The sequence below is a fragment of the Stegodyphus dumicola genome, chromosome 6 (genome assembly GCF_044657685.1).
Source record: "Stegodyphus dumicola isolate Sdum_Otavi_A_Nest chromosome 6, ASM4465768v1".
In the NCBI taxonomy this organism is placed as follows: domain Eukaryota; kingdom Metazoa; phylum Arthropoda; class Arachnida; order Araneae; family Eresidae; genus Stegodyphus; species Stegodyphus dumicola.
In genome coordinates, this window is record NC_140773.1 from 174,921,725 (window position 1) to 174,949,596 (window position 27,872).

General features: G+C 30.5%; 1 protein-coding gene across 2 annotated transcripts in view; it reads right to left on the reverse strand.

Moving 5' to 3' along the window:
• The window catches only part of smo (smoothened, frizzled class receptor), a 110,355-nt gene that overhangs the window by 24,413 nt on the left and 58,070 nt on the right, over nucleotides 1-27,872 (reverse strand). For both annotated transcript variants that reach the window (XM_085819179.1, XM_085819180.1), the window contains 5 exons: nucleotides 27,282-27,374; nucleotides 26,985-27,093; nucleotides 16,634-16,828; nucleotides 10,630-10,769; nucleotides 828-968 (listed from right to left, as the gene is read on the reverse strand). In XM_085819179.1, the coding sequence (XP_085675305.1) occupies nucleotides 828-968; nucleotides 10,630-10,769; nucleotides 16,634-16,828; nucleotides 26,985-27,093; nucleotides 27,282-27,374 (678 nt within the window). The remainder of the gene's footprint in view (nucleotides 1-827; nucleotides 969-10,629; nucleotides 10,770-16,633; nucleotides 16,829-26,984; nucleotides 27,094-27,281; nucleotides 27,375-27,872) is intronic.

Below are 27,872 nucleotides of genomic sequence, written 5' to 3' on the forward strand. Positions count from 1 at the left end.
TGCAGGAGTGGAATTTAACACCACCCTACAGCATAACACCAGGCACATGACCTGTATGATTATGCATAACACAATAGTCAAGCAAATTCTTTCCATAGCGTCTCCAAACTCTAACCAAACACTATCAGGGTACTGCAGGCAGAAATGTGATTCATCCAAAAACACGTCATATCATTCAAATGTCCATCTCCGCCGTTCAGTGCACCATAGCAAACACAAACACCTATACTTTAAAGGTAAGCGAAGCAATGGATGCCTACAAGACATTGTACTATATATGATACATCAGTGCCATGCGTACAATATGTCCGTCTTTATATGAAATACTTCAATTGCTCCTATCTGTTCATCATTTTCTGGTGCCTCAACCAAATCCATATTCACATAGCTTTTATTTGGCTACATCCAACACGGAAGGACAATATGTCTGTATGCAACGATTCTGCCTCGGTTGAACTTAAAAACATCCTCGAATGATACTCAATTCTATGAGGCATATTTAAGCTGTATAGATGAAACACTAGCAGTCTTTCTCCCTTTATATGTGGATTATAAGGAGGGCTGCAGCGGCTCATTATGTGTATGTGAGCTAAAACTATAATCATTTGCATGATCCATCATGATATACATATAATGCAAGTTTCATGTTGCTTGGATGCTTCCTTCATGGTGTGGCATTTTGGATGGCCAGCAGTTTATAATCAATTACTCATGGTCCAGATCACATATGACATATTATTATTCAACTAACTGCAACTTGCTTGTACATAAATATTCAGAAAATTCAATATGAAAAAATAAGGATAGGGAAAAAAATTAAAACTAACCTGAAGCAGAAGAATAATGTCTTGGTACAAAAGGGGCAATACCAGCAATAGCATTTCTGCGCATCAAGAACTGTGGTAAAGCAGCAGCCCAAGATGATGAAATATCTCGTGAAGCAATGCTATTTACATCCAAATTCATACCTAATAAATAAGAATTTTGATGTTTATCAAAAAAGCATATCTTTAGAATAAATACATTAAACCTGGATTAATCCAAAAAATTCCAAAAACTGCACACAGAGTTGTCACTCAAACAAGAGAATGAAATTCCCTGATTTTCTCGGTTTTCCAGGTGTGTTTTAAGAAAATTCCAGTCTATCCGTAAAGTGTGCATTAGCTGTGCTGTTTGGTAAATTAATTATGGTCCACTTGAAAACTCAAAAATTTGACAATCTCATATGATTTATATGCTTGTATATACATATATATAAAATCGCCCAACGTATCACTATTATAACTATAATAGGATTTTTTTTCTGCGCTAAAGATTGAGATTAGAATAAGCCTAATATGGATTAAAAAATGTCTGTTTCTGCAACTGATTTCCAGTTAAACAAAAGAAAGAAATCTATTTAATGAATGATATTTTATTTTCAAACAAGATATTCGTATATAGGTATTTCTCAAACAAGATAGATAGGTAGATGTTTAATCCAAATGCTTCTTGCTTTGTCAGTTTTACTGACTGATAATTCTTGCAAAAAATTCTTAGTGCACCACCATTTTGAAAATGGCTGTAGCCTTCTATTCATTAGCTTTGAGAAAAATTAGTCACCAACAAGTTTGTGAATGCTTTCTAAAGTCATGAATGAGTTCACAGCTTTTCATAGGGGGAGTGCAAATAATGAGAAAGTACCTAAAATTCTTCCCGTCTGACTCCAAACAAACATATATACAGTACAAGGTCCGTAATCCGGATGTCCATTATCCGGACCTCAAAGCCACAAACTTTTTTTTGTATGCTTTACGCATGCACGTTTAATGCATAATGGACGGTATAAGCTAGGCTAAAATTATCTTTACTGATTCTAAGGCATTTCAGTTAATGTTGCAGATTGCACTGTTCCGAAATCAACTAATTGGATCCGGCTTATTATTTTTTGCAGACTGTTAGAGCAATTTTATAAAAATTAAGCTTGAACTTTTGATTATGTCAAAAAGAGTTTCCAATTCTGGAGCTGCCAAAGGATCTACAAAGCGAAAGCATGTTTTGATGTCCATAAAACAAAAAGTGGAATTGCTGCAAAAAATGGATAAAGGCATATCCGTCTCAAAATTATGTGAGGAGTATGACATCGGAAAGTCAATTGTATATGACATAAGCAAAAAGAAAAAGGAACTTTTTGAATTTTTATGGACTCCGACACCCTACTTGCAATGAATAACAGAAAAAGGGTTTGTTATGCTAAAAGTGATCATCATGACAAAGTGATGATTGAATGGGTGAGACAGTGTTGCAGTGAGGGCGTGCCATTGACTGATCCAATGCTAATGGCTCAAGCCAAAATATTTCATGAAGAAATGAATTTAAACACTGAGTGCACATATTCCACAGGTTGGTTAACCAAATTTAAAAATCACCATGGTATAAGCCATGAAAAAGCTTCAGCTAATACTGAAGCTGCTGAACAATTTGCAGATGAATACAAACTCATTACTAGTGAACAATTATCTCTAGAACAAATTTACAACGCTGATGAAACTGGTCTTTTCTGGCAATATGTATCGCGAAATACCTTGCCAACCTCTACAGAAAAAGGCTCCAACTGGTGTCAAAGATTCCAAAGTGAGACTAACAATTTTAGCGTGCGCAAATGCTGCAAGAATGCACAAGTGCAAACTTTTCGTAATCGGAAAACCATACCATAAAAAATTAATTTTGAACTTTCGATTATGCCAAAAAGAGTTTTTTCTAATTCTGCAGCTGCAACAGGATCTATAAAACAAAAGCCTGTTTCGATGTCCATTAAACAAAAAATACAAACGCTGCAAAAAATGGATAAGGGTATATCCGTCTCACAATTACGCAAGGAGTATGGCATTGGAAAGTCAACTGTATATGACATAAAGAAACAAAAAAAGGAACTTTTTGAATTTTTTGTGTATTCGGACACCCCACTCGCAATGAATAATGAAAAAATTATTTTTTATGCTAAAAATGATGGTTACGACAAAGTGATGATTGAATAGGTCAGACAGTATCACAGCAAGGGCTTGCCATAGATGTGTCCAATGCTAATGGCTCAAGCCAAAATATTTCACGAAGAAATAAACTTAAAAACTGAGTGCACATATTTGATAAACTGGTTAAACAAATTTTAAAATCACCATGGTATAATGCAATTAAAAATGTCAGTTGAAAAATCTTCAGCTAAAACTGAGGCTGCTGAACTATTTGCAGATTTGTACAATAACATGTTTCGATGTTATTGAAAGAATAAATTAATGGAGCATACTATTGTCCTGTTCATTGTGTTTTGGGTCGTCAGTGCCCTCTACCATTAACATTTGAAACTAAATTTTTTTTTTTCCTAAAAAAAAAACTGACATCCTTGTGAATCCTTTCATGCAAACTGTTTATCATAATTTCTTCCTTTTTTTATGAATTTTTAAAGTTGTAACGAATTCTTGGCTCCCCTAGTATTTTGCTTTCAACGGGCCATGTATATCAACACATTACTACTTGAGTAATTGACTCATTCAGAGATGCCTAAAAAGTTTTTTTTTAATATATTAGTAATTAAATAGCAAAGAGTATGGTTACGTTTTATGTTGATATTAGGCTTAACGATCATTGCAGATTTAAGTTAAAATGCACCGAGAAATGTTTACGAGGAAAAGTTTAAAAAACTTTTCTTTCCTTTATGCTAAAAATAAATTTTGTTAATTATACTCATAAGCCAAAATATTGCATTTAGTGTTGTATAAATTAAGAATAACTGACTGTAATTCACATAAACTCAGAACCGGTGCCACAGCTCGTATGGCTGCACTGGGCAGCAAAATATAGGGAAGACAAATTTTTTGAAATTTAGAGAAAGAGCAATAAGAGAAAGAGCTGTTCAGTGATGAATTCACTGAACTCATTAACAGTGAAAAGTTATCTCCAGAATAAACTGACAATGCTGCTGAAACTGGAAAAAATACGCGACCTCGCTATTTAAAGGAGTAAAGATTTCCCCGTTTTATATCGTGCAAATAAAAATAGCATGGATGACACAAGTGTTAATGAACAAATGGTTTGAAAATCATTTCATGTGTTCCGTGCCTTTTTAAGAAAGACACGGTAACACGAATTTGAATTTTCCTAACTGATTAACCTGACTCAAAAATTTTAACATTGCGTTGTGTTTACTAATGGAAAATATAACAACCCTAATTAGGCAACTGGTGAAAGACATGAACTAATTAAATAAAACATACACTTAATTAATCCAAAGAAAATATATAAGTTTATTGAGCCTAATAATATAGCATCAAATACTAATGGTAGATACCAAAACCAGACAGTATTTTTTAGCAGAAAAAATTTTACCTTCTCCGGAGAGGGGGGGGGGAATAATTAATATTTAACAGTTAACCTTAACATATACTGTAACCAATTTATTTTCCTGCCAAATTTTAACACAGGCTATTTGAGAACGCATTCCTACCTTGGAAACAAAATACTTAATTCAATTGAACATTTGCAAATTAACAAGTAAGCTAGGTAAAATACTGGGTACAATTTCTAGAATTTAAACCTTTTACAAGCACCAAATTTATTTTCTTTACTATGGTTTCTAGGGACCATTAAATTACAATAACAGGAAAGATGCAGAATTTAAATCAATATTGCACATAATTAAAATTTTCACCTACACTATTAATATTCCATAACCGAAAAAGATGGATAGATTATATTGCATAAATAAAATCATTAACAGTAAAATATAATATAACACAACTGTAACAAGATTTCTAAGACGAGGTAGTGATGTAATTTAAGTAATATTCATTTTTGCCAACTGAGCCTGAAAGGTTATTATATATATATATTTTTAATTTTCTCAGCCTAGGAACATCAAATAAACCTTAACTACTAATTAATTTTTTTTTCTTCTAAATTAAATTTTCCTTCTAACAAGTCATTAAATTCATCGACAGTTGGCCGAGAAGACAAAACAAAAGAGTTGAGGTTACACTAAAATAACAATTTCAAGAAAAAGGAAGAAAACTTATCTGAAGGCTTCCTGAAGACGGTGCAGTCATGCAGGGAAACTGAACGGTCACAAGTAGTTCAGCATTATACCCGGTGGAAATTGAGCTCTGGAAAATACTGAACAATGGAGTTTTTCAGTCCAGAAGAATACCATAATCATGCAAGCTTCTTGAGGTACATCTATATGCATGGTCAAGTATAATGCTGGCCAAGAGTGCAAAAGAAGATCTGACAGGAAACCATAGATGTTGATCTGCAAAGATCTGATGGCTAATTACTGCTTGGGAGAGACAAATTGGATCAGGAGCCATCCCGTCAGCTCCCTGAAGAAATACCCGCATGACGAATGAAGCTCCAGTGAAACGTGTATAACTTAGATGGTGAAGTTTAAGAATAGCTATGGCAGTGAACTAATGCAACTCAGGATAATCAGATTAGCTATGGCAGTAAACTATTTCAGCTCAGGGTAATCAGATTAGCTATGGCAGTGAACTATTTCAGCTCAGGATAATCAGATTTGGTGTACTAAAGGAGGTGTCACATGCTAAACAAGGAATCTGGATATGAAGTTTCGATTGAATTAGACGATCACTCATATTGCCGATGAAAATCGTTGTGCGGAATAAATATCAAAATGCAGTTACCTTAGGAAATAATAGAGTCTATTGAACAAACTAAATAGGGTGAAGATTTATACAGGCCACAGGGGCCCCGTAGATACGGTGTGTCAGATCACCGCCATTTTCGCAAAAACCATATCATGCGAAAGCATGCTACTCTGTACTGCCGGTCAAGAGAAGTGACGAAAAAGTGACCTTCACCCCGAAATCAACCCGTTTTAGATGCGACGGGACAGCCAACTTGGCTAAAAGCCCACGCCCGCCAAAGTGAAAAAACCAGTCGTCGAGACTCCAACCTTATGCCATGCAAAACTTCACCTATTTCCAAAACGTAGAACTAAAGGCGAAACTCAATTCTAGCCAAAAACGCGCCAAGCGAGGCCACGCCTCGAGCAGGTGCGCGTAAGAAAGTTAGCAACCATGAAGGCTCCCTCCTCAAGCAAACTTGTCCCAAGTCCAAAAGAATGCACATTTTTTCGTTAAAAGTGAATTCCTCCCCCTTTTAAGCCGAACAATGGGTTTTGCAAGTTTTACGTTAAATAAATGGCTATAACTTAAATTCTGTTGAAGGTAGATTTATGAAAGTAGTCTCAAATTTAAGTGCTATTTTTTTTTGCATCTATTGATATTAAATTTTAAGGGTTTAACTTAATTTAAGTCATGAAAATCCCAGTTTACTATGTGAAAATTTACCAATATCCATTGTGTGAGTAATCGCGAATACAAGCAAGAATGAATAACACTAGATAAAAATTTTCGTGCAAGTTCAGATAAATAATTAACCAAACAATATGAATAATTAATTGAACAAATACACGTTGTGTAGCATAAATATTAGAATAATTAATACATTAAATTTTGATAGCTGTAATTAGATTAATTACGTTAATTTGCTACACAACACATACCTGAGGCTCAGCAACATTTGAATTCAAATTTGAAGATTGTTCAAGAATTTTTGAAATATTTTAGTATAAAATCTGCTGAGTTGAGCATCACAAGATCATGAGAGAATGTGTCTCCAGATATTTTAAAAAATGCTTGGCATAATTTATGTCCAGCTACCATATTTCATAAGGATGAGGAAGATGATAGCTGCGAATTTGAAAGTTTGTGGATATCGCAAACCAAAGGTGAAATTTTCCACCTAATGGATTTTGTAAAGAGATGTGAAGAAGTAATAAATGAAGATGTTATAACAAAAGATTTTTATTGCAATAACAAGCCCCAGTTATCAATTAATGGACTGCGAAATGTTTAGAAAGGCTCCAACTGGTGTCAAAGATCCCAAAGCGAGACTAACACTTTTAATGTGCGCAAATGCTGCAAGAATGCACAAGTGCAAACTTTCATAATCAGAAAACATGTTCTTCCTCGAGCATTTAAAGGAGTAACAATTTTCCCCATTATATATCACGCAAATAAAAGAGCATGGATGACACAAGAGTTGATGAATGATTGGTTTGAAAATCATTTTATACTAGAGGCTCGGCAACATTTGAATTCGGTTGGTTTACGTGATGACTCAAAAATAGTCCTGATTGTTGACAACTGTTCGGCGCATACTTAAAGTTTTAGTGAAAGATAATGTATCCGTATTACCCTCCAAATTGTACGTCTTATCATTCAGCCTATGGATATGAGAATAGTGCATGTGCTGAAATGCAAATATACAGTAGCATTTTTAAAATCTATGTTAAATTTCTTGAACAATGGCAAGACTATTAAAGAATTTTTGAAATTTTAGCATAAAATCTGCTGTGTGGAGCATTGCAAGATTGTGGGAGGATGTGTCTCCAGATATGTTAAAATTGTTTGGCATAATTTATGGCCAGCTACCATATTTCATGGTGAGGACGATGAAGATAATAGCCACGAATTTGAAGGTTTTCTTGTAAAGAAATGTGGAGAAGCAGTAATAAATGAAGATGATATAACAGAAGTTTTTCATTGCGACGACAATGCCCCAATCATCAATTAATTAACAAATGGCGAAATCTGTAGTATGGGTCTAGATCCAGAAAATACCGCTTCTAATAGTGAAGAAAGTGACACAGAGGTAATTGAAAATGAAAAAATTTTGATTGACAAGTTAGTCAGTATTCTCAACACAGCAATTACAGGACTTGAACAGTGGAACTTTGTACCTGAACAAGAAATTATGCCTGTTTATAGAATTAAAAGGAAAGTATCAGAAAAAAAGAAAGAAAAAAAAAGAAAAAAAAAAAAAAAAAAAGCAACTTACATCGAAAGAAATGTTTAATAAAGTAAACAAATAAATATTAAGCTTTTTTTTTTTGGTAAATTTTGATACCCTTTAGATCATAATTGCTCTTTATTTCATAAATTATGGTTTCATATTTTTAATTGTATAATTTCTGCATGCCATCTTATCAGATTTAAATTGATGATCTATAATCTGGAAAAACCCCTAATCCAGAATCGCCGAAGTCCCGATGAGTCTGGATTACGGACTTTGCACTGTATATATATTTCTTCTTATTTTCAGCAACTTCCATTATAAATTAAAAAATTAAGTGCAATTTGATGCAATTTATTACAGAAATTTTGACTATACAGACTTGTTTCATTTATATATTGACCACAACTATTACTAAATTACTGACAGTTACTATTATAGAATGAACAACATGAACAACAATTCTAATCATTAATTCTAAATGACATAGTTTTGTGGACAGCTAGAATTTTTTATTTCTTTAATTAAGTGCACAATTTTCATTGATATAACAGTTTGGTACTTTTCTGTTAATGGAGAGACATGTATTAACACTGGAACTGGTGGAAAATCTTAACTTAAATGGAAGCAACCCTATCGATACATTAAGCTTCATGAAAAAAGTGAACTTGCAATCACAGTAATGTAACATATAATACATACATAACATTTTGTACTTACATAATAATGCAACCAACTCAGCCTAATTAGGTGATTTTTTTTATAGATGAAAAGACTAAAATTGCTTTGCAGGGGCAAGTTGCTGATTTTAATGATTTTTATAAAAAGTTACTCAAATTATCAATATTTATTGTAAATCAGCAGAAATTATCAAAAGAAACCACTCTTTAGCAATTTAAAATAAATATTTTAATTATAAAGAATTACATAATATAAAAGTTAAACAATTTTTTTGCAAAATCCTTAGGTATAGGGGTTGCTCTCCAAAATGAACTGATTTCAAGCTTGAGCCTAGAAGCAAGTTTCTCAAGTTCAAGAGAGAAAGTATAAAGATCTGGTGTGTCCTTAAAGCTACCCTCCTTAGACAACCTATCAGCATTTTCGTAGATATCTACATATGTGATCGAAGCTCCTGGAAATACACCCTATGGTGTCCACTGATGGATTTCAATTTTAGCACAGTGTTTATAGCACTATGCCTCTATTATTTCAATAAATGTTGAATGGATATATTACTGTCACTCAAAATCCAAATATTTTTGTCAAGATTTATTTATTAGTCACACAATAATTCAGAGTTACATCAATATCTGTCAACTCTGACCTAAAAACTGAGTAGTAATTGGGATTTCTCTCATGAATTTTGATTTCAAAATTCCAATACAAGAGATAGTTTCATAACCCCTACTTGCCTTTAGTACAAATCTGTGGTGTGTTATTAAGTATTATGCTTGAGATTGCTGTTGCACCGAGGCCAAGTACCTTAGATACTTCACACGATGCATGCCCTTATCAACGAAAGAACTGAGTTCTTAACTGAAAGATACTCGGTCCAAAAATGAGGAAATAGGGTTAAGACAGCAGAATAGGAAGACTTGTTTGACTTTATTTTGCAGCAAATCTTTGCTCTTAGTATGACTAAGCTGGCTCTATCTTTTGATGGGTTTGATGGTCTTTTTAATGCTCTCTCTCTCTCTCTCTCTCTGATGGTCTGGTGATGAGTTTGATCTAATTACAAATAATATTTGATGTTTTGAATTGATCTCCAAAGCTTTCCATCTTTGCAAAATATTTAATCAATAGGTACTTATGCCTCAGTCTGAGACTCTTATGCCTCAGTCTAAAAAACAATTTAGTGATGTCAGAAATTCCTGGTCAAAGGTAAATATGAAATATTTAGGATGTCGCTCATAATTAAGTTTCTTTCCCAAAAGGAATATATCCAGCTCTAAGTTGTACGTATCTCTATTAGTAGTAAAAATACTGGCAACAGACTTTGAACGATTAAAAATTATTTTACGATTCTCAGTAAAATTCTGAAAATCAGTAACAGGCAAATTAATATCCCTCTGAGCAGATAAAATACATGAACTGCTACTTCAAACAACAACATTATCAGCATACAAACCTACATAGCAATAAGAATTAATATTTATCTTTATGCCTGAAACAAAGTTAGGAAACAATGTAGGTCTAATTTCTCAGTCTTTGGAATATCCTTGTTTAATCCGTACCTTCAAGAAAGAAAATCATTATATTTTGCTAGTATGTTCTATATCAGGACTTCAAAAACTCAGAGATTCCTTGATACCAAAGATTTTATATAACTTTACATAAAGTTTTTATATAGCATCTTATTTTTCTGTACTTTATCAAAAGCCTTAGAAAGGTCAAGAAAAGTGACCACCATGTGATGACTGAAGCACAATTTTTAATAAAAAGCAAAACAAGCAAATATAGTGAAAACTCTCTAAAATAACTGCACACAGTTTTCAGGCCATTTTGAACTTCTGCGAGAGTCTTAAAGAGATCAGTATCAGATCAATGTTTATTTATATTCTAAGAAATACTAATACTCTCAGAGGAGGTGGTCTGTGGAAAGCTAAGAAAAGTTTCACTACATCAATTGCATCAAGAAAATTCAAAGACATGTTTTGAAATAAAGATTGAAAACAAAAAGTCAATTTTTCCCAATATTTTAAAAACTTAAACATGCTATATACATCTCAAGTTTGCAATGTTTAACCTATACACTTTTTAAATAATTAACAAAAAACTAACCTAATGGGTCTTCGTAAGTACTATTAAAGGTACTGAAAGACAGATGCCCTTGGTTTATCTCATGTCGCCTTTGAAAAGCTTTTGCAATAATCCGATGCCTTTTCAGAGCTGAAGAATTTTTTTCAGTAGGTTCACACAGACTAAACAAAAACATAACTATCAATGTCATTTTGCACTTCAAAAGAAATTTGCCAGACAGTTAGAAACATAACACTAATAGCATTCAGAAATAACACTCAATATTAATAACATTCAGCATGAAAATATATCAAAAGAAAATAAAAAAATTAACCTCCCCATTATTCTTCCTCGAGTCCTTTTAAAATATTTTTAAAACAGTAATAAGAATCTTATAATTTTGAATTACAAATAATACTATTAAAGACAATAATTAGAACTGATTTCTTAGATATATATGAACAATAATATCAGAATATCTTTTCAATACACTCTTTTTCATTTGTAAAGTTCTTCCAGTCAGTCACACCCTCAATTTTCAAGCAATAAAGTTAAAGATACATTGTTGCCTATTTGTTTTCACACAAACCAGTGATAGTAAAATGGATGCAGGCTTAAACAGAAATTGCTCGTCTAAACACAGATATAATTAGCAGTGATTATTCAGTTTACATACAAAGCAACTACTCAATGTGACATATTTAGTATTTAAATAGTGTAATTACAGTCAAACCCCATTACAAAGAGACTGGATTATAACCAGCCTTCTGATATAACAAGCAAACTCTTTGACACCATACAGTTATACACTTAATGTTACTTTGTATGGCTATAGTGAACTTTCAAACATATAAAACTTAGATAATGAAATTTTGAAAAAAATTTCAACGAGTTTTAATTGAAAAATTACAAACCCTTAAAATTATCAATGTTAAGGATGTTACAATTCTATATATTCTATTAGAATAATGTAAAACAGTTTAATGCTATTATCACTTTTTTTCACTCCACCTCTATCTATGTTCTAAACAAAGGCTATGCGAGGCAGGTGTAACACCGAGTTTTTGGAGAACAAGGACTCATGGCAAACATATCTTAGGAACAATATGTAGTGACCATTACAACTCAAAAAATTTGAATGGGTTCTCTGATTTCATTGAAATTCTTTGACTGAGTCGCCCAACAAAGCTTATTCAAAGAAAGAGGAAGTAATGAATAAGATTTTATGAGCTTAATGTCAGATAATTTGTCCTTAAGTGAAAAGAAACTTTTTATCCTTATCCATTTGTTTTGTTTTAATATATAAAATTATGCTGAAGTTCTACCTTCTAAATGGGGATTTGTATTCTTTAGATTTTTTGCAAGATTTAGGATGTTTTTTATATGGGCTATTGCATTTTGCTTTGTAACCAGGACGGTTATTCTACGCTACGAGAGTCAACAGCAAGTTGTGGGCCGCCAGATGTCGCTGCTAGTAAAGACAGGTCTGCCCGATATCCTATATTCTCTGAGTACGGAAGTTGTCGGAAGCGCGTGAAAAAGTGTTGTCGCGTCGTCAATCAGGGTTGTGCAGTTGACGTACTAAGTAGACAATGGCTTTGTATGTGTTTTCGCTGCTGATTTTTTCATATTTAAACGAAGAATACGGTCGTAGATTTCTGAATCGGTGGCGAATTTATAGAAATTATATTGATGCTTTTGCTCTGCCAAAAGATGTTTTCATTGCGTATTTCAGATTGCCAAAATTTATAGTTATTTTAATTTGCGATGAACTGAGAGTGTATTTGGAGCCACATTCAGAAAACAAGAACGCAATTTCTACTGAAAGAAAGGTTATACTATTCCTGAAATTATAGACATAAATTGTAATTGTATGCTTTAAAAATGTAGAAAATAATAAGTTTATCAAGCACATAAACTTTCTTCATTTAATAAAATCTAACAGTTGAATACCTTACGAATAATACTGTGAACACAAAAAGGAATGTCGTTCATTATTACGCGAAATTCACACTACTGTAAAATAAAAATTAAAAAAAAAAAAAATCATAAAACTATAAAATAGCTTTATAATATCTTTTTCAGTAGCTGTACTACTACTAGTGTGATACTTTTAAAAATAAGTTTCAGCCCAGAGGGGCTATTAATTTCGTTTTGCCCTTTTGTGGCGTTTCACTTTTCAAATCATTGCCACCAAGTATTATTGCACTCTATTATATTTAAAGAAATTAAATAATGAGGAATCTGCAGAATGTATAAATGTTTCTCGCACTGTGATAAAACAACGGTACCTAGAGCCATGAAATTCTGAATAATGTAATCCTCCATCCTAATATAGGCATCTGGAGGCCCAAATTTGGAACTGAGAATTTGTATTATTATCTATTTCATATTTTGTAAAGCATTTATGAAATTTTGATTAACAAATCCAACGATTTCAAAGCGAGCAATGGCAACATTGTATGGAAGAAAACATTTTCATCTCTAGCGCGGGAGACTATGTATCAGAAATTCTAAACATATGCTTTTTTTAAATTATATGATATTGCTGTTGAATTGAATTTTATGGTATAAGTGCGAAAAACATGATATTTAATAAATAAAGATAACACACAAAACGTTAAAAAAAGGGCCCTTTGGAAGTAATATAAAATCTGAGGCTTTCAGATTTTTATTAATTTATTAATTTATTATTATTATTATTATTATTATTATTTTGTGTGTGTAATTTTATTACGTTTTAAAACTGGTTTCTAAGTGAGGACTTTCTAAGGGAAACTGGCTCGTATACAAGTTACACATGTGGAAAGCCACGGAAACGCCGGCCAGCTCATTCCCAGGATTCAAACCTCGGACCAAACTACCTGCGTTTAGCGACTCTACCGCTCGGCGGCTGGTGGGTTGTTAGTAGAATTATACTGCATTATTATTGTATTATGCTATAAAGTAACAATGCTATAAGACTGAGGGTTTGTTCATGGAATAGTACTTTTGTAACCTATTATAATATTAAAAAATCATTGTTTCTTTGCAAATAATAAAAAAAAAAAAAAATACTGTTCATAGCATCCTCATTTTTATATTGTAAAAGAGATATTGATTATTATTAGTTTCCTATTTAAAATGTGTTGAAATGCTGGTTTGACAAGGACTTTAACTGCAGGAGACCTACACTGATTATTTTTACTTTAGTACTTGCATTGTGAAAATATTACTATCTTTTAATTATTTTCACAGAATAAAATCTTTTGAGAAGGAAGAATGTTTAAACTGAGCAGTTCTTATATATATAAAAAATTCAAATAACAGCAATGTAATATTAAAAAAAAAAGGTATTAGTAATTGTGTGACAAAAATTGCAAAGCGAATTAATCACACATACAGGATAGATTAGTTTAATTTTGGTTATATATTTTATATTGAAAAAATATTTTCTTTCATGTTAATTATAGAATAAATTATTTAAAATAAAGCATTTTGATGTATGTGTGATAGTTGAATGCAGCAGCAATCGGCCATACTGTAATAGCTAATGAATTTTATTTCTTTTCCTGAAAGAAATAATTTTCATAAAAAAAAAAAAATAAAAAAAGGGAAGAAATATTAAGAAAGAAATATTTTCTTTCTAATTTCTTATTTAAAGAAATATTTTTCCAATAGTGACTGTAAAATAAATTGCGGGAAAACAGTTTTAATGTGAGCATGTGGGGGGGGGGGACACCTTAGTTTGCTATTAGATTGTAATGCAAATTAATCATATTATAAATTTAAATGATTAAAATTGTTTATTTTTAAAAGGATTTGAAGTAAGCTTAATTCATTTACTTTTATCTATTTACCATTGCTTTCGTGGTATCCCATATCACTCTTTATTTCTTAGCTCTAAATTCCTGCGTTAAGTTTCCGCTTAAAAAAAGGAATTTTCCTTCACATAACACAGCAGCATATTCTGCTGCGTGTTGGTCATAATACTGTTTTGTGCAATTTTTTTCGAACTACAAATGCAGCATGTGAGTTAGTGAAATAATGGGAGAATATTCCTAGAACTTCAGCCAGCGTGCGCTATAAATTTCGTCACTCGTCTGTACTGCGATTGGTCTAAAGATCCTTGAAGCCTTGTCCCCTTTCAGTAAAGCTAAATGGACCCACTAGCCCACCAACTGAGGACCACAGAATGGCTTTCTCTGATAAGTTGTGATGGCTGTCCATACCGTTTTTTTTTTTTTTTGAGTCAATATTGTTCGCTCAAGTTGTCGACAGATCCAGTGATCATAGAATAGGCGTCCAGAGCTGGCGGAAGTGGGCCTGCAAGGCCTGCACATCCCAGGCAGGTGCCACTTAAAAAGGGTGCATTCATATAAATTTTTATTCATTTTTTTATTAACGAATTTGTAAAGAAATAATTCAGAAAAACTTAAAATAGAAAAGGTGCAATTATATAAAGCATATTTAATGCAAATATTTTCAGAGCTTTATTGTGCATCATCTGTACTTAGGAATCAAAAGCTAAAAATTCCGAGATTTTTGTACCATACTATTTTGCTCTGCTCTGGCATCTCTTTATTAGTTTACTTTGAAAAATCACAACATGGGGCATTGGCCTATTTTCAAAAAAGTGCTCAGACCATGTTGAAAAATTAATAATTTAAGCATTAATGATTATCATTAGAATAATTTCAATTTACATTAGCCATAGTGTTCAAACAAAAAGATAAAATTGTACAAACATTCAATATTTTTTAATGCTAAAGTTTTATTTACTTATTATATGATAGGATATTTATTATTTTAAAATGATTATTTATATCCAGTCTTCAAAATATTTTACAGGAAAAAATTCAAGACCTTTCAATTACATCATTCTTTTTTAATGGTCTATGAGCCTTGATTTTCAGCTGCATTTGAAAAACACAATACAGCTGATTTGACAAATTCAAAAACAGTAATATTGCATTAACAAAATGCATTAAACATTTACCAACTGTAGATAATGAAAAAACTTGCTGAATATTAAATTTCGGGACTGCAAAATGCAAATTTTCAGCTAAAAATTTGGCAGCGTTTTGGAATTTTGATAAACTGTGAAATAACTATTGTAAATGTTTAACTGCTACACTAAGCTGGTTTTACAAAATTTAATTGTCTACATACATCAATTTAGAAACTAAGTTTTTAATATTTTGTATTTCTAAGAAAGTAGAATGGTTTGGAATTATTTTTGCCTTATACATCTCTTTTCATAAAGTGTTGCATATATATCTAAAAGCAAACAAGTAACTAAAAGCTGTAAATATAGCAAATTAGTGAAATTTATTAATGGTTAGATAATGCAAATTAAGAGTATCTATTCATTTATTACTTTATACTTTTGCAGAATCAAGAATTTGCTGATTTGGGAGACATCATTTTCAAATTTTGAAAAATCATAAATCAGAAAAAATGCTGCATTGCCAAATATCATCATTGTGATAGTACTAGTGCATGCGACATAGCTTACGTTTTGTAATATTCACATTATATATTATCATAAATTTTAGTTTTTTTTTTTTCTGAGAAAGGGTAATAACCTAGACTATTGGGACAAATAGTTTCAGTTGACAATATGATTGGGACATGTTGTCCCAGAAGAATTCCGGGAAACGGGAAAAGTTAAAAACTTTAAATTCATATTACACTTATTTTTAGAATGTCAACATCAAATTAAACTACTCTTCATTGTTAAATTTTAATCGTGTAAATGTCGGGTTGAAAGAGTTAACACTTTATTTCACCAATTAGCTTGCATGTTTATAATAAATAAAATATGAGCAATGGTATGAGTAAAATGCAAATTTACTCAACATTATAAACTGTTATAAATGAATTATATATAGTATTATATAAACGTTTTGTAATAAAATGTGCATGAAACAATAAATGCATGAACAATATTTGCTTGGATTTAGGAACATTTAAAGTATTTGAATATGGCTGTTACATTAAACAAGTCGAAAAAAATATAAATTTTATGCACAATCAGCAAATGGTAACAAAACAGAAATATTACCGATAAATGAAACGTTTCCATGATTCAAGTGACCTTCGAGTATAAAACCATGAAGACATCATAAAACCGAATCCAAACATAGAAACCAAATGAAGACGTATCACAAAAATACTTGGTTTACTCTTTAATACACACTTGGTTGCAGGCATTTCTCCCATGTTCAAGTAAGACTGAGCAGAATTCATGGCTAAGCACCTTTAAGAGAAAGAACATAAAAATACAAACCTGTATTTTAAAAATATACAACTTTTGTTTATTTATATAAAATGCTTAAACATTTGATAAAATTAAAAAACCATATGGCCATTCTTAAATCAACGTAACTATTATAAATCAAATTTAAAATCAACAACACTTAAGGTAAAATTAGTCATTATATGATGAGTTCTGATTATGTAAACTTAAAAAATAATACAAGATACAAAAATAAATAAATAAGTAAATCTGAAATGTTTCAGATTTTAAATTACGTCCAAAGGGGCGTTTTTTAACATTTTGTGTGTTACCTTTCTTTATTAAATATCATGTTCCTCGCACTTAAACCATAAGATCCAGTGCAACAGCAATATCGCAAAATAGTTTTAAAACGAGCATATCTTTAGAATTTCCAATACAGAGACTCACACGCTGGAGATAAAAATGTCTTTTCTGCACAACGTTGCCATTGCTCGCTTTGAAATCCTTGAGTTTGTTAATCAAAAATTCGTCAAAGTTTTAAAAAATAGGAAATCGATCATAAAACAAATTTCAAATTTCAAATTTGGTCTTCCACATGCTCATATTCGTTGGAGGATTACGTTATTCAAAATTCGATGACTCTATGTACCGTTATTTTATGACAATGTGAGAAATATACATACATTTATGCAGATTTTCATTATTTAATTTCTTCAAATATAATGCAGGACTCTAACATTTTATGGCAACAGTTTGAAAAGTGAACCGACATTTATCCGTCCGACGCAAAATGCCAAAACGAAACTAATAGTCCTTCGGGATTCAAATCCCTTTGGACTAATAAATAAATAAAAAATAATTCAAATGAATAATTATGAAACCTGGACATTACTATTTATCCATCTAGAATATTAATGCTTCAAGTTTCAAACAATTTTTAAAAAGTTTTATAAAAACATATGTTTATAATAAATGAAATGAATAATTTCTGAAAATAACATATCAATATCAAAAATAATTTTGAACGGATTCTTTTTTAAATTAAATAGCTTTCATATACTACTACATAGAACATTTCTATTTCATTTTTTTTTTGTGTGTTCTTACCCCCATAGCACAAAACATCCTCAGAATGTTCTATTTAAGTCGCAATATCCCAAGACATACTTAGGATATCCTGAGTATGTTGATTCTCTGATGTCCCGATGACATCGTAATTTAATCCTGAGGATGTCCTGTTTAAGTCGCTATGTGAGAATGTCTTGAAGATGTTGATTCTCTGATATCCTCAAGACTTCACCAATTTCACATCCTGAGGATATTCGCACTGCCTTTTCCAGAGGACTTTCATTGTAAAACATTCTGAGAACATTATTTGTTCTCAAATTTACCAACTTTAGTTTTTTGCACATCTGACAGCATGCATATTATTTAACTTTCATATGTATTTTGCTAAGAGTTGTTTCATTAAAATATTGATATCCAGGTTATTCTTGTTATTTCGTTATTAATTTTAATTGCTATTTTTTCTAGCATTTTTAAAAATTTATTTAGGCATGGGAAAGATATTTTCAATGGATTAGCAGTTTCTAAAATATTTATTAAATTCTAAATAACATATATTTTTTATGAAAAATTGTTTAAACTACTTATATAATTACTTGCAGATTGCAGATGTTGCTATAAGTATACGCAAAATTAGAAAAATAGACTTTTTTTAAAATTACAGGACGGAGAATGCTTTTTAATCATGTACACTATTTTTATTGAATAACAGTTGTGCGATAAGTTCACAGTACAAAGAATTCTCTCAGATGACTATCCACGATTCCAGAAGTTTTAGTCTTCTATAGAGATGGTCGTCTTAGAGAAATAATACTTAATATCAGTATTTATTTACATTCTTAAATATTGGCCACTTTCAAAAATGGTCGTTTGAGAGGTGATGTTTTATACATATAATTACAACTACTCTCAGGTTCCAAAATTTGTTTACATTCTCAGAAATACTGCACAGAAGGTGGTCGTCACATACATGCAAAGTTTCACATTTCAATGAAGTCATTATGATTTAACTTTTACCCCATCAATTAATTAATGAGAAAAAGGAAAAAAATTATGAAATAAGTAATGTTTATTACAGAATAATGTAAAAAGTTCCGCAGAACCATATTCTTTCGCAGCATTGCACATTCAATCCGAGCAAACTGAGTTCCTCATATTTTTCCTTGCCAAAATGCTGAACGGCTGATTTGAAATGAAAATTAAAATGGTTATGATGTGCGGATAAGTTGTTTTGTGGATATTTTGTCATATGTAAAGTTAAGTTCAGTTGTAATACTTGTATGTTTACATTTTTGCTTCTCGAATTTATTTCTCGAATATGCTATTTATGTCATATTTTCATTTCGAATTGATGTTATCTATGCCATTTTGACAATAAACACATTAGCGATCTTCTGATTTTGATGCGTGGGTGACTGCTTTGTGAACTTTGTTCACCTGAATCATCATCGTCTAGATAGTTGTTGCCATAAACATTGTATAATTCTTTGAAAGCTGTGCACTAAAACTTTACTTTTATCATCTTGCTTCACATCGTAAGCATTCTGAATGGGAAGTGAATTATTTGTATATCTCAATTATGTTTTTTTATCTATCAGATTTGCCCTGCTATCCAAGTGTTTACTAGCAAGCGAAATATAATGCCATAAGTATACCATACTGATTTTTTTAAAATTTAAACTGGCTTACCAATTTTATTTATGTTGCTTACTTTGGATTTTCATCAACATTTGCTTTTTATGTGCGAAAAACATCTAAATTAGAGCCGATTCATATTTTATTCATATGCATTATTAGTTATTTCCCCAAAACTGCATGTTGCAAAAATCTAAAAGTATTTTTCTTAAAATTCAAAAAATTTTAAAATATAATTTGTCTAGAAAGCACTGGAAAAAACTTCATTAACTTTTAACCAATTGTGAATTTTCATTGCACAGAGGTTAATGTGTAGTCTGTGAGACTTTTCCTTGAAAACATCTAAAAAGAGAAGTTTTGCTAGGATTTTTTCACAGCTGACTACAAATTAAACTTAAGCATGTATTCTTTTTCACTGACACAATAAAGAAATGCAAATTTTCAAGCATTTCAACAAAAAACAACGTAAATACAATAAACATAAAATTGAATAAACATTGCTAAATACAAAACAGTACAATACTTTTTGAAGCAGTTACTATTATTTAAACTTTTTAATATTATTTAAACTAGAAGTAGATAGATCAATAAATGATTATATAGATCATTTATTATTATTTAAACTAGAAACAGATAGATCAATAAATCATTTCTAAAACAAAAATATAAAAATAACTGAATATTTTAACTGCAGCACATTCTAAATCTCTGTTTCACATACAGTTGTTACATTTAAGTTGAAAACACAGGCGTGTAGGCTACAGTATAGGCTTCAACCCATTTTATATGTTTGAAGTACTAAATCATCATAAATTGATACTAATTCTCTGGTTTATTGAGATTAGAAGTTACTATAAAATACATTTCATGAGATTATAAAAGATTCTGTAGCTGCCATTCCATATCATCTTGTATGGGTTTGAATTTTAATGATTTCTTAAATATAGACTTTTCCTTTCCTTAAATTTTCCTTCTGGGTGTGGTGTAGGATTTAATAGCTGCCACACAAAAAAATAATAATTCTTTTTCTTCTAGCTCTCAAACTCTTCCTTTTAAAACTACTGTTTTTATACCCTCTATAGTGCTATTTTCATACATATATTTATTTTATCTAAAACTCCTTGATTTTTAATATTTTCTGATAAGGTTGGTTCATTACCTTGTTCAGATTCAACGTATTCTTCCTCTGAAATTCTATCTGAATCTCTTATGTCCATTTTAACTTTATTAAAACATACCATTATCGTTTTTTCAACGTCTTCATCGCTATCATATACGTTACTTTCATAACCTCGCTATACAAATGCTTTGTAGAATTTTTAACATAAACAGGTATCCACTGCCTAATAATTTGGTTGGACTAAAAATTGTTTATCTTTCAAATACTTATAATGCATATGCATTGCAATTAGGAGGACAGGAAAGAATTCACTTGTTTCGAAGAATTCATTTGTTTGATAAACTGATAAGAACGAGGATGAGTTTATTTTCAAATATCAGAAAGATTCATAAATGAAATTTCAAAGATAGCATATGAAAAATAAGTGTTTGGATACATAAAATACACAACTGATATTTAACAAAATTTGCAAACAACAGAACATTTAATATTTAACTCAAAGCTCTTTAATTAAATTATATTTCACATACATTTTGATATTAATTCAAGAAATGTTTTTGTGTAGTACCAGGCTATTTTCTTTCATCTCTTCATCATAATTATTTTCAGTTTAGTTTTTTAAGAAATACAGTACAAAGTCCATAATCCGGACTCGTCGGGACTTCGGCGATTCCGGATTAGGGTTTTTTCCAGATTATAGATCATCAATTTAAATCTGGTAAGATGACATGCAGAAATTATACAATTAAAAATATGAAACCGTAATTTATGAAATAAAGAGCAATTATGATCTAAAGGGTATAAAACTTTTTTTGGGGGGGGAGACTTAATATTTCTTCTTCTTCTTCTACTTTGTGAAACTTGGGTTTTCTTCGGCGCCTTGTGCTCCTACGCATGCGCAATGAATTTATTTTATTTAATTACGGACGCATTCTCTCCACTCCAAAGAGAAAATATTTATTTGTTTACTTTATTAAACATTTCTTTCAATGTGCGTATGCATAAAGCATACAAAAAAAAAAAAAAAAAGTTTGTGGCCTTGAGGTTCGGATTATAGATCATTCCGGATAATGGACGTTCAGATTATAGACTTTGTACTGTACTATTATATTAACTCTTTCTGCTTTCCAGTTAATTCTTTAGATGTCTGATAAGTTTTGAGTTTGGATAATGCTGAGAAATGTTGATACCTTCATGGCAATCAACATTTAGAACTCTACATTTGATAAACTGAATTAATAAAAACTATTTTGAATTTTGAAAAGTGTGTCTTTTTCCTACATATAAGACAGTGCCTTATATTTTTAAATTTGTTTATTTTTCATGCAAATAAATATGTTTATAAAAATGTGTCATATTAATAAATGCAAGAAGATTTAACATTATTATAAGTTTTTTAATAAGAGAATTAAGTTAAACTACTTTTCGTAAGTAGTTGAAATTACAAAAGTAAGTGGTTAAATACTTTCTTCATTCCACATTAAGTAATTTTATCTAGTAAATTAACAATACTCATGTACTGAAGGTAACAGAATACTTAAATTTTCCTTGAAAACAGAAAATTTTTAGATATTTTAAAAAATTGATATACCTAGAAATTCTCAAATTGAAATATATGGGAAAATGTAAAAATGTTATACATGAAATATTTCACAAATAAAGTGTAAGTATTTTCATGATTTGTTGACTATAATTCACTGCATATTCTATATATAGTCACAGATTAAGGTAGCAGTGTTTCTCACACTATAATATAAATGCACATAATTTTTAAATTTCTATTTTGAGACCAAATGAAGAATGAATTAAACATTGCCATGGGCATTGAGAGCTGAATAAGCTCATCTCAAAATAAAATTAATTAATACATTTATAGGAAATTTTACACACCATATATTAAGCAAACGGAATATACTTAGTAGTATTAACCCTTTGCACTCGAGAGGTCAGTCTCGCTCACCACTTGTTTTGATGCACTAACTCGAGAGGTCACTCTCGATTACTATTCGATTTGTGACTACCGCGATGGTAGTGACCTACTGGTAGCAATACTTTTAGGTTTGGTTAAGAGCATATTTAACAACGCAATGTGTGTGCAATAACAACAATGTGTTTAAAACAACTGCCAATCTTTAATCTTCAATATGTTTCTTAGCTTTATTGTTATATATGCGTCTTCAATGTTAGTTCGAACGTGAAAGTCATGGCAATATGAATAATATTTTCAAAGTTATGGAACCTAATAAGCATGGAATACGATGAAGAATTAGTTCGAATGAAGATGAGTTAAATTTTTCGTTTGTCAAGAAAAAAATTACGTCTGTGCATAGATTACTTGACAACAGACAGAAGCAAACCAGTGATAAAAATAGCGATGAAGTAAGAGAGAAGAGTAAGAATGAGAAAAATCCAGGGTTTTAGATAGGGAAAGTGACAGTGACTCCGCAAAAGCGACAAAAAATTCAGAACCGATACTGTGCGCAGACTTTGAAGAAATACCGGAAAAAAAAAAATATATTTGTATCATGTGAAAGAGCTGCAGGACCATAGATATCTTCAGACATAAAAGAACCATTAGATTTCTGTGAAATCATGTTAAGTTAGCTGTAAGAAATTCACTAAATATGCGGAAAATCGTCTCAAATGGCTGGTTCGCCTGAGCGAAAAAGGCCTCTAGTGCAAAGGGGTAATAATTGGTAGAGTTGATTTCAGAATAAAATGCCTAAATGGCATCATAGTAAACATATAATAGAACTTCATTTAGTCATACTGTATTGCATAAAATACATACTTAAACTTTATGATATTGATAATTTGTCATGTAAATAGCAATTATTGTTTAATTTTGCTTTGAAATGAATAGTTAGTAATAAAACACTAGATGAGGTAATCTTTAACAGGTGCATGACATTACAAATTTACAAAGTTTAATTTGGTGCTGATTTCAACTGGCAAATTTCAATTTATAGAATTTTGCATAAACTAATAACAATGAATCAGTGCATATTATTTTCATACTCCCTTTTTTTTCCTCCAGATGGGCTATTAGTCTTCAAATGTGACTTCGTATCATTCACTGTAAACTTGTTTCACTTTTCATTCAAGTCTCTTGCCATTTGGCAAATGTAAGATATTTATCTTTCAAAGCTAATCTGTTAGTAACAAGGTAAACTATTTAAAAGCAATACACACAGTTCTTAAGAATATTACTTTTTTTTTAAATCTGATTCATTTAAAATGCATTTAATTCATATATATCTGATTAAAAATATTAAATATTTGTATATAATTAGATGATATATTTCTTCACTTTTCAAACATACAGAAGATATATAACTTTCCGGTCGGTATCCTTTAAAATGTTTTGCTACTTTCCCTTGGACATCTCTATTGATAATTTCCATTGATAAACCAGGCTTTTTGTTTTTAATGTATGAGCAGAATGGTAGAACTTTAAAAGAGTTTCTTGAGTTACTTTCTAAAGATGCAGAGAGTTATTAACAGTGTCAATAACATAATTTTTATAACTAAATACTAAATACATAAATAAGCTCACAACATTTTTTTCATGTAATAAAAGTACTTATTCATATTTATTTATTCTGTGGCTACAAATTGATTATTTAGTACAAAAAATAAAATTTCCTGTTAACAATTTCCCAGCAGTCTCACCAAAAGACTAAATTTTTTACAAGCTTTAAAAAAAAAAGTGATTCATTAAACCTGTAAAGGTTATTAAATGCTTAATTTTATTATAGCATTTTGAATGCAAATTAAATGAAATCAGAAACTGATTTTGTAGAATAATTTAACTGAATATATTGAAGAATTCAGTTTTGAGCTATTGAACGTTTAAAAATGATCGAAATATTTTTAATATCTTAAAAATAAAGCAAAATTTTCTCTTATATTATATTAATATTTTGCATTATTAATATTTTGCATTAATAATTGATTTTAAGTCCTTTGTTACAGTTTTAGATATATTTACAAATTATAAAATAAATTGAAATTCAAATTTTAAAAAAATAAAGTTGTATAAATATTCTCAACATTTCTTATTTTTCTATAGTAATCATAGGAGGACCTGAGGCTATCTGTGGAAAATAAGTAGGTTTTAGGTCATCACACCTTCACTGAAATGTAAGGAAGATTCCTAGATATACTGGGATGTAACGTCAAGCAGTCGGGAATATGCATTTAAGAGGTTAAAGGGATAGTCTGGGATATAATAAGTAGTATTTTAAATCCTGATAACATCCCATATGTTGTCGATAGGACCAAGATAAGATGTCCTCAGAGTATACTGAGATGTGACATTAAGCACTCGGGAGGATGAGTTTGGAAGGAAACTGGGATATTACGGGATGTTCTGTATATGGTAAGTAGGACTTTAAATCCTAATAAAATACCATATGCTGTCGATAGGACATAGATAGGATGTTCTGAGGATATAATGGGATGTGTTTAGGAGGTTAAAGGGATGTCCTGAGGATGTAGTAAGTAGGATTTCAGATCCTGGCAACATCCTATATGCTGTCGATAGGACTTAGGATGTCCTGAGGATATACTGGGATGTGACATTAAGCACTCAGAAGAATGTGTTTAGAAGGTTCCGGTTATATTCTGTTTCCTGAGGATGTGCGCATAGCCCCCTAGGATATTTTTGTGCTATGTGGGTAGGACTGGCCATTGTTGAAAACTGGCTTGGTATGGTAATAAGTTTCAACTACAGGGTATTAGAAATTGCACATATGTTATTTAGTTACATTACTATATGATTAGCCAAACCATGATAGCTAAGCATGTAAATTAATTCTACTATTTATTGCAGATACAGAAAAAGTACACTCTAATTTTCGATTCACTTAAATATTTGTATTTTGAGTGCATTTAACACACATATTTAAATTAAGGAAAGCAATATATGTTCCTTTACAACATAAGGAGAAATCAAAGCAAATCATGTAATGAACATAAGTGGATTATTCAATTACAGCAAAATGCACAAAAGCTATTTGCCTAAGCTTAATTCCAGAATTGATCAAAAACAGCTTCAAGATACAGAATCTGAGGATTTTGTATGCTTTCAATCATATAGAGAGAAATTTTAAGATTTCAAATGTCTTCCATTTTAAAACCATGAATATTTATGTCATATTTGAGACTCAAGATTTATTTGCATGGTAACTAGCTTCTGCTAAATAATATATTAAATAGCTTTATGATCTTAAATAATATGGGAAGCTTCAATAACACTAATTACAAGATCCATCAGTTAAAAATGAGGTCGAAATTATAATTCTGGAATGAAAAGGAAAACAAAATCTGAATAAGAATAAATAATTTTAAAGATACAGGATAACTATTTGCTCCCTCCTCCCCTGCTCCTATCCTAAATAAAAATAATCATTCTAAAAAAGAAAAGGATATGAAGACATTAAATGTTACTGACTGTTGTTAAAATTACATTAGATGTTACAATTAATTAATGAGAAACAGCACTCAAAGGTTATTAATCTAGAAGAATTATTCTGTTTCCTGAGGATGTGCGCATAGCCCCCTAGGATATTTTTGTGCTATGTGGGTAGGACTGGCCATTGTTGAAAACTGGCTTGGTATGGTAATAAGTTTCAACTACAGGGTATTAGAAATTGCACATATGTTATTTAGTTACATTACTATATGATTAGCCAAACCATGATAGCTAAGCATGTAAATTAATTCTACTATTTATTGCAGATACAGAAAAAGTACACTCTAATTTTCGATTCACTTAAATATTTGTATTTTGAGTGCATTTAACACACATATTTAAATTAAGGAAAGCAATATATGTTCCTTTACAACATAAGGAGAAATCAAAGCAAATCATGTAATGAACATAAGTGGATTATTCAATTACAGCAAATCTAATTTTATAGAAGATTCCTAAAAGAAAATAGCTTGCACTTACATTATACATGGAGAAAAACCACAAAAATATTCAATCGGACAAATCATCCTCTGCTAAATTATGAGCCTAAAGTAAAACTGAATTACTGAAGTATACATGCTTGACCAAAGGTGATGCTATTAAATGTTTAATAATGCAAAAATAGATTCTCATAACAGTTAATAATAAATATCAAATATTGTGTATTATTTAATAATACATTCTGCTCAAATTTCAGTTTTAAGTAAATAAAATAATTTTTTACAATTACTTTAATCAAAACTAAATATTAAAAATTTAAAAACAAAAGAAAAGGAACTAGAACACTATACAAACTGATTTTAATTTTGATACAAATTATCCAGCGAAGTACAGTATAAAATGAATAATCATTATACAAAAGCAGAAATCATACTTACACTATATATTCCCTCAAGCTTTCCTGCCATTCTTCTCGATGCAGAAAATCATACAAATGACAACCCAAAGTAGTAATTATAAATCCCATAGCAAGCACTGTAAACAGGGCTGAAAATTACACTTGAATTAATAAAAAATACTAACAATGAGGAAAATATATTAACATTGAGAATTCATAGGTTTTCTTTTTTATTCTTCACAATATAACTGAAGTTTCTCCTATCATTAATAGGACTATCATAATACCTTGCTTAAACATTTTTCAGAATCAAAACATTAAGCCTCAGATTACTCACCGATTCTAACTGTCATGCATTGAATATTCTTTTTCACTTGTATGTTTGCTACTTCCTCACTGTTTAGTTTCTCTTTTATTAATTTGTGCAGCACTGAAAATCAACATCTTATTAATAAAGCAAAATTTTACTTCAAATGCAAGTACAGCTATTTCGCCATATTATGAAAAACTAGTAAAAGAAAAAACAAATTTTCTAAAACTCTTAACAATGCCAAAATAAACAAACTCAGAATTTATATAATTAGATGCAGTAAAAAATATTAAACATTTAATGTAAAAATGATTATAAAAGAAAAATTATAATCACAAGTCCAAAATTATAATACAGGTGTGGGAAGAGTAAACTGTAATTAATACAGAACATATGTATTAAAAGTTAAGATTAAAATACCTAGTAAAAGCCATAAGAATATTTGAACTCTACCTATCCTCTGTTTCTGAATTATATTGCAAAAGAAAAATTTTTTAATAAACAAAATTTTAACAGTTAACATTAGAACTTAAATTGCTAAAAACATAAAAATGGCCCATTGACAAGTTCTGTTTGAAGCTCTGAGTAAAAGAGATTAACCTATGTTTTTACAGTTGA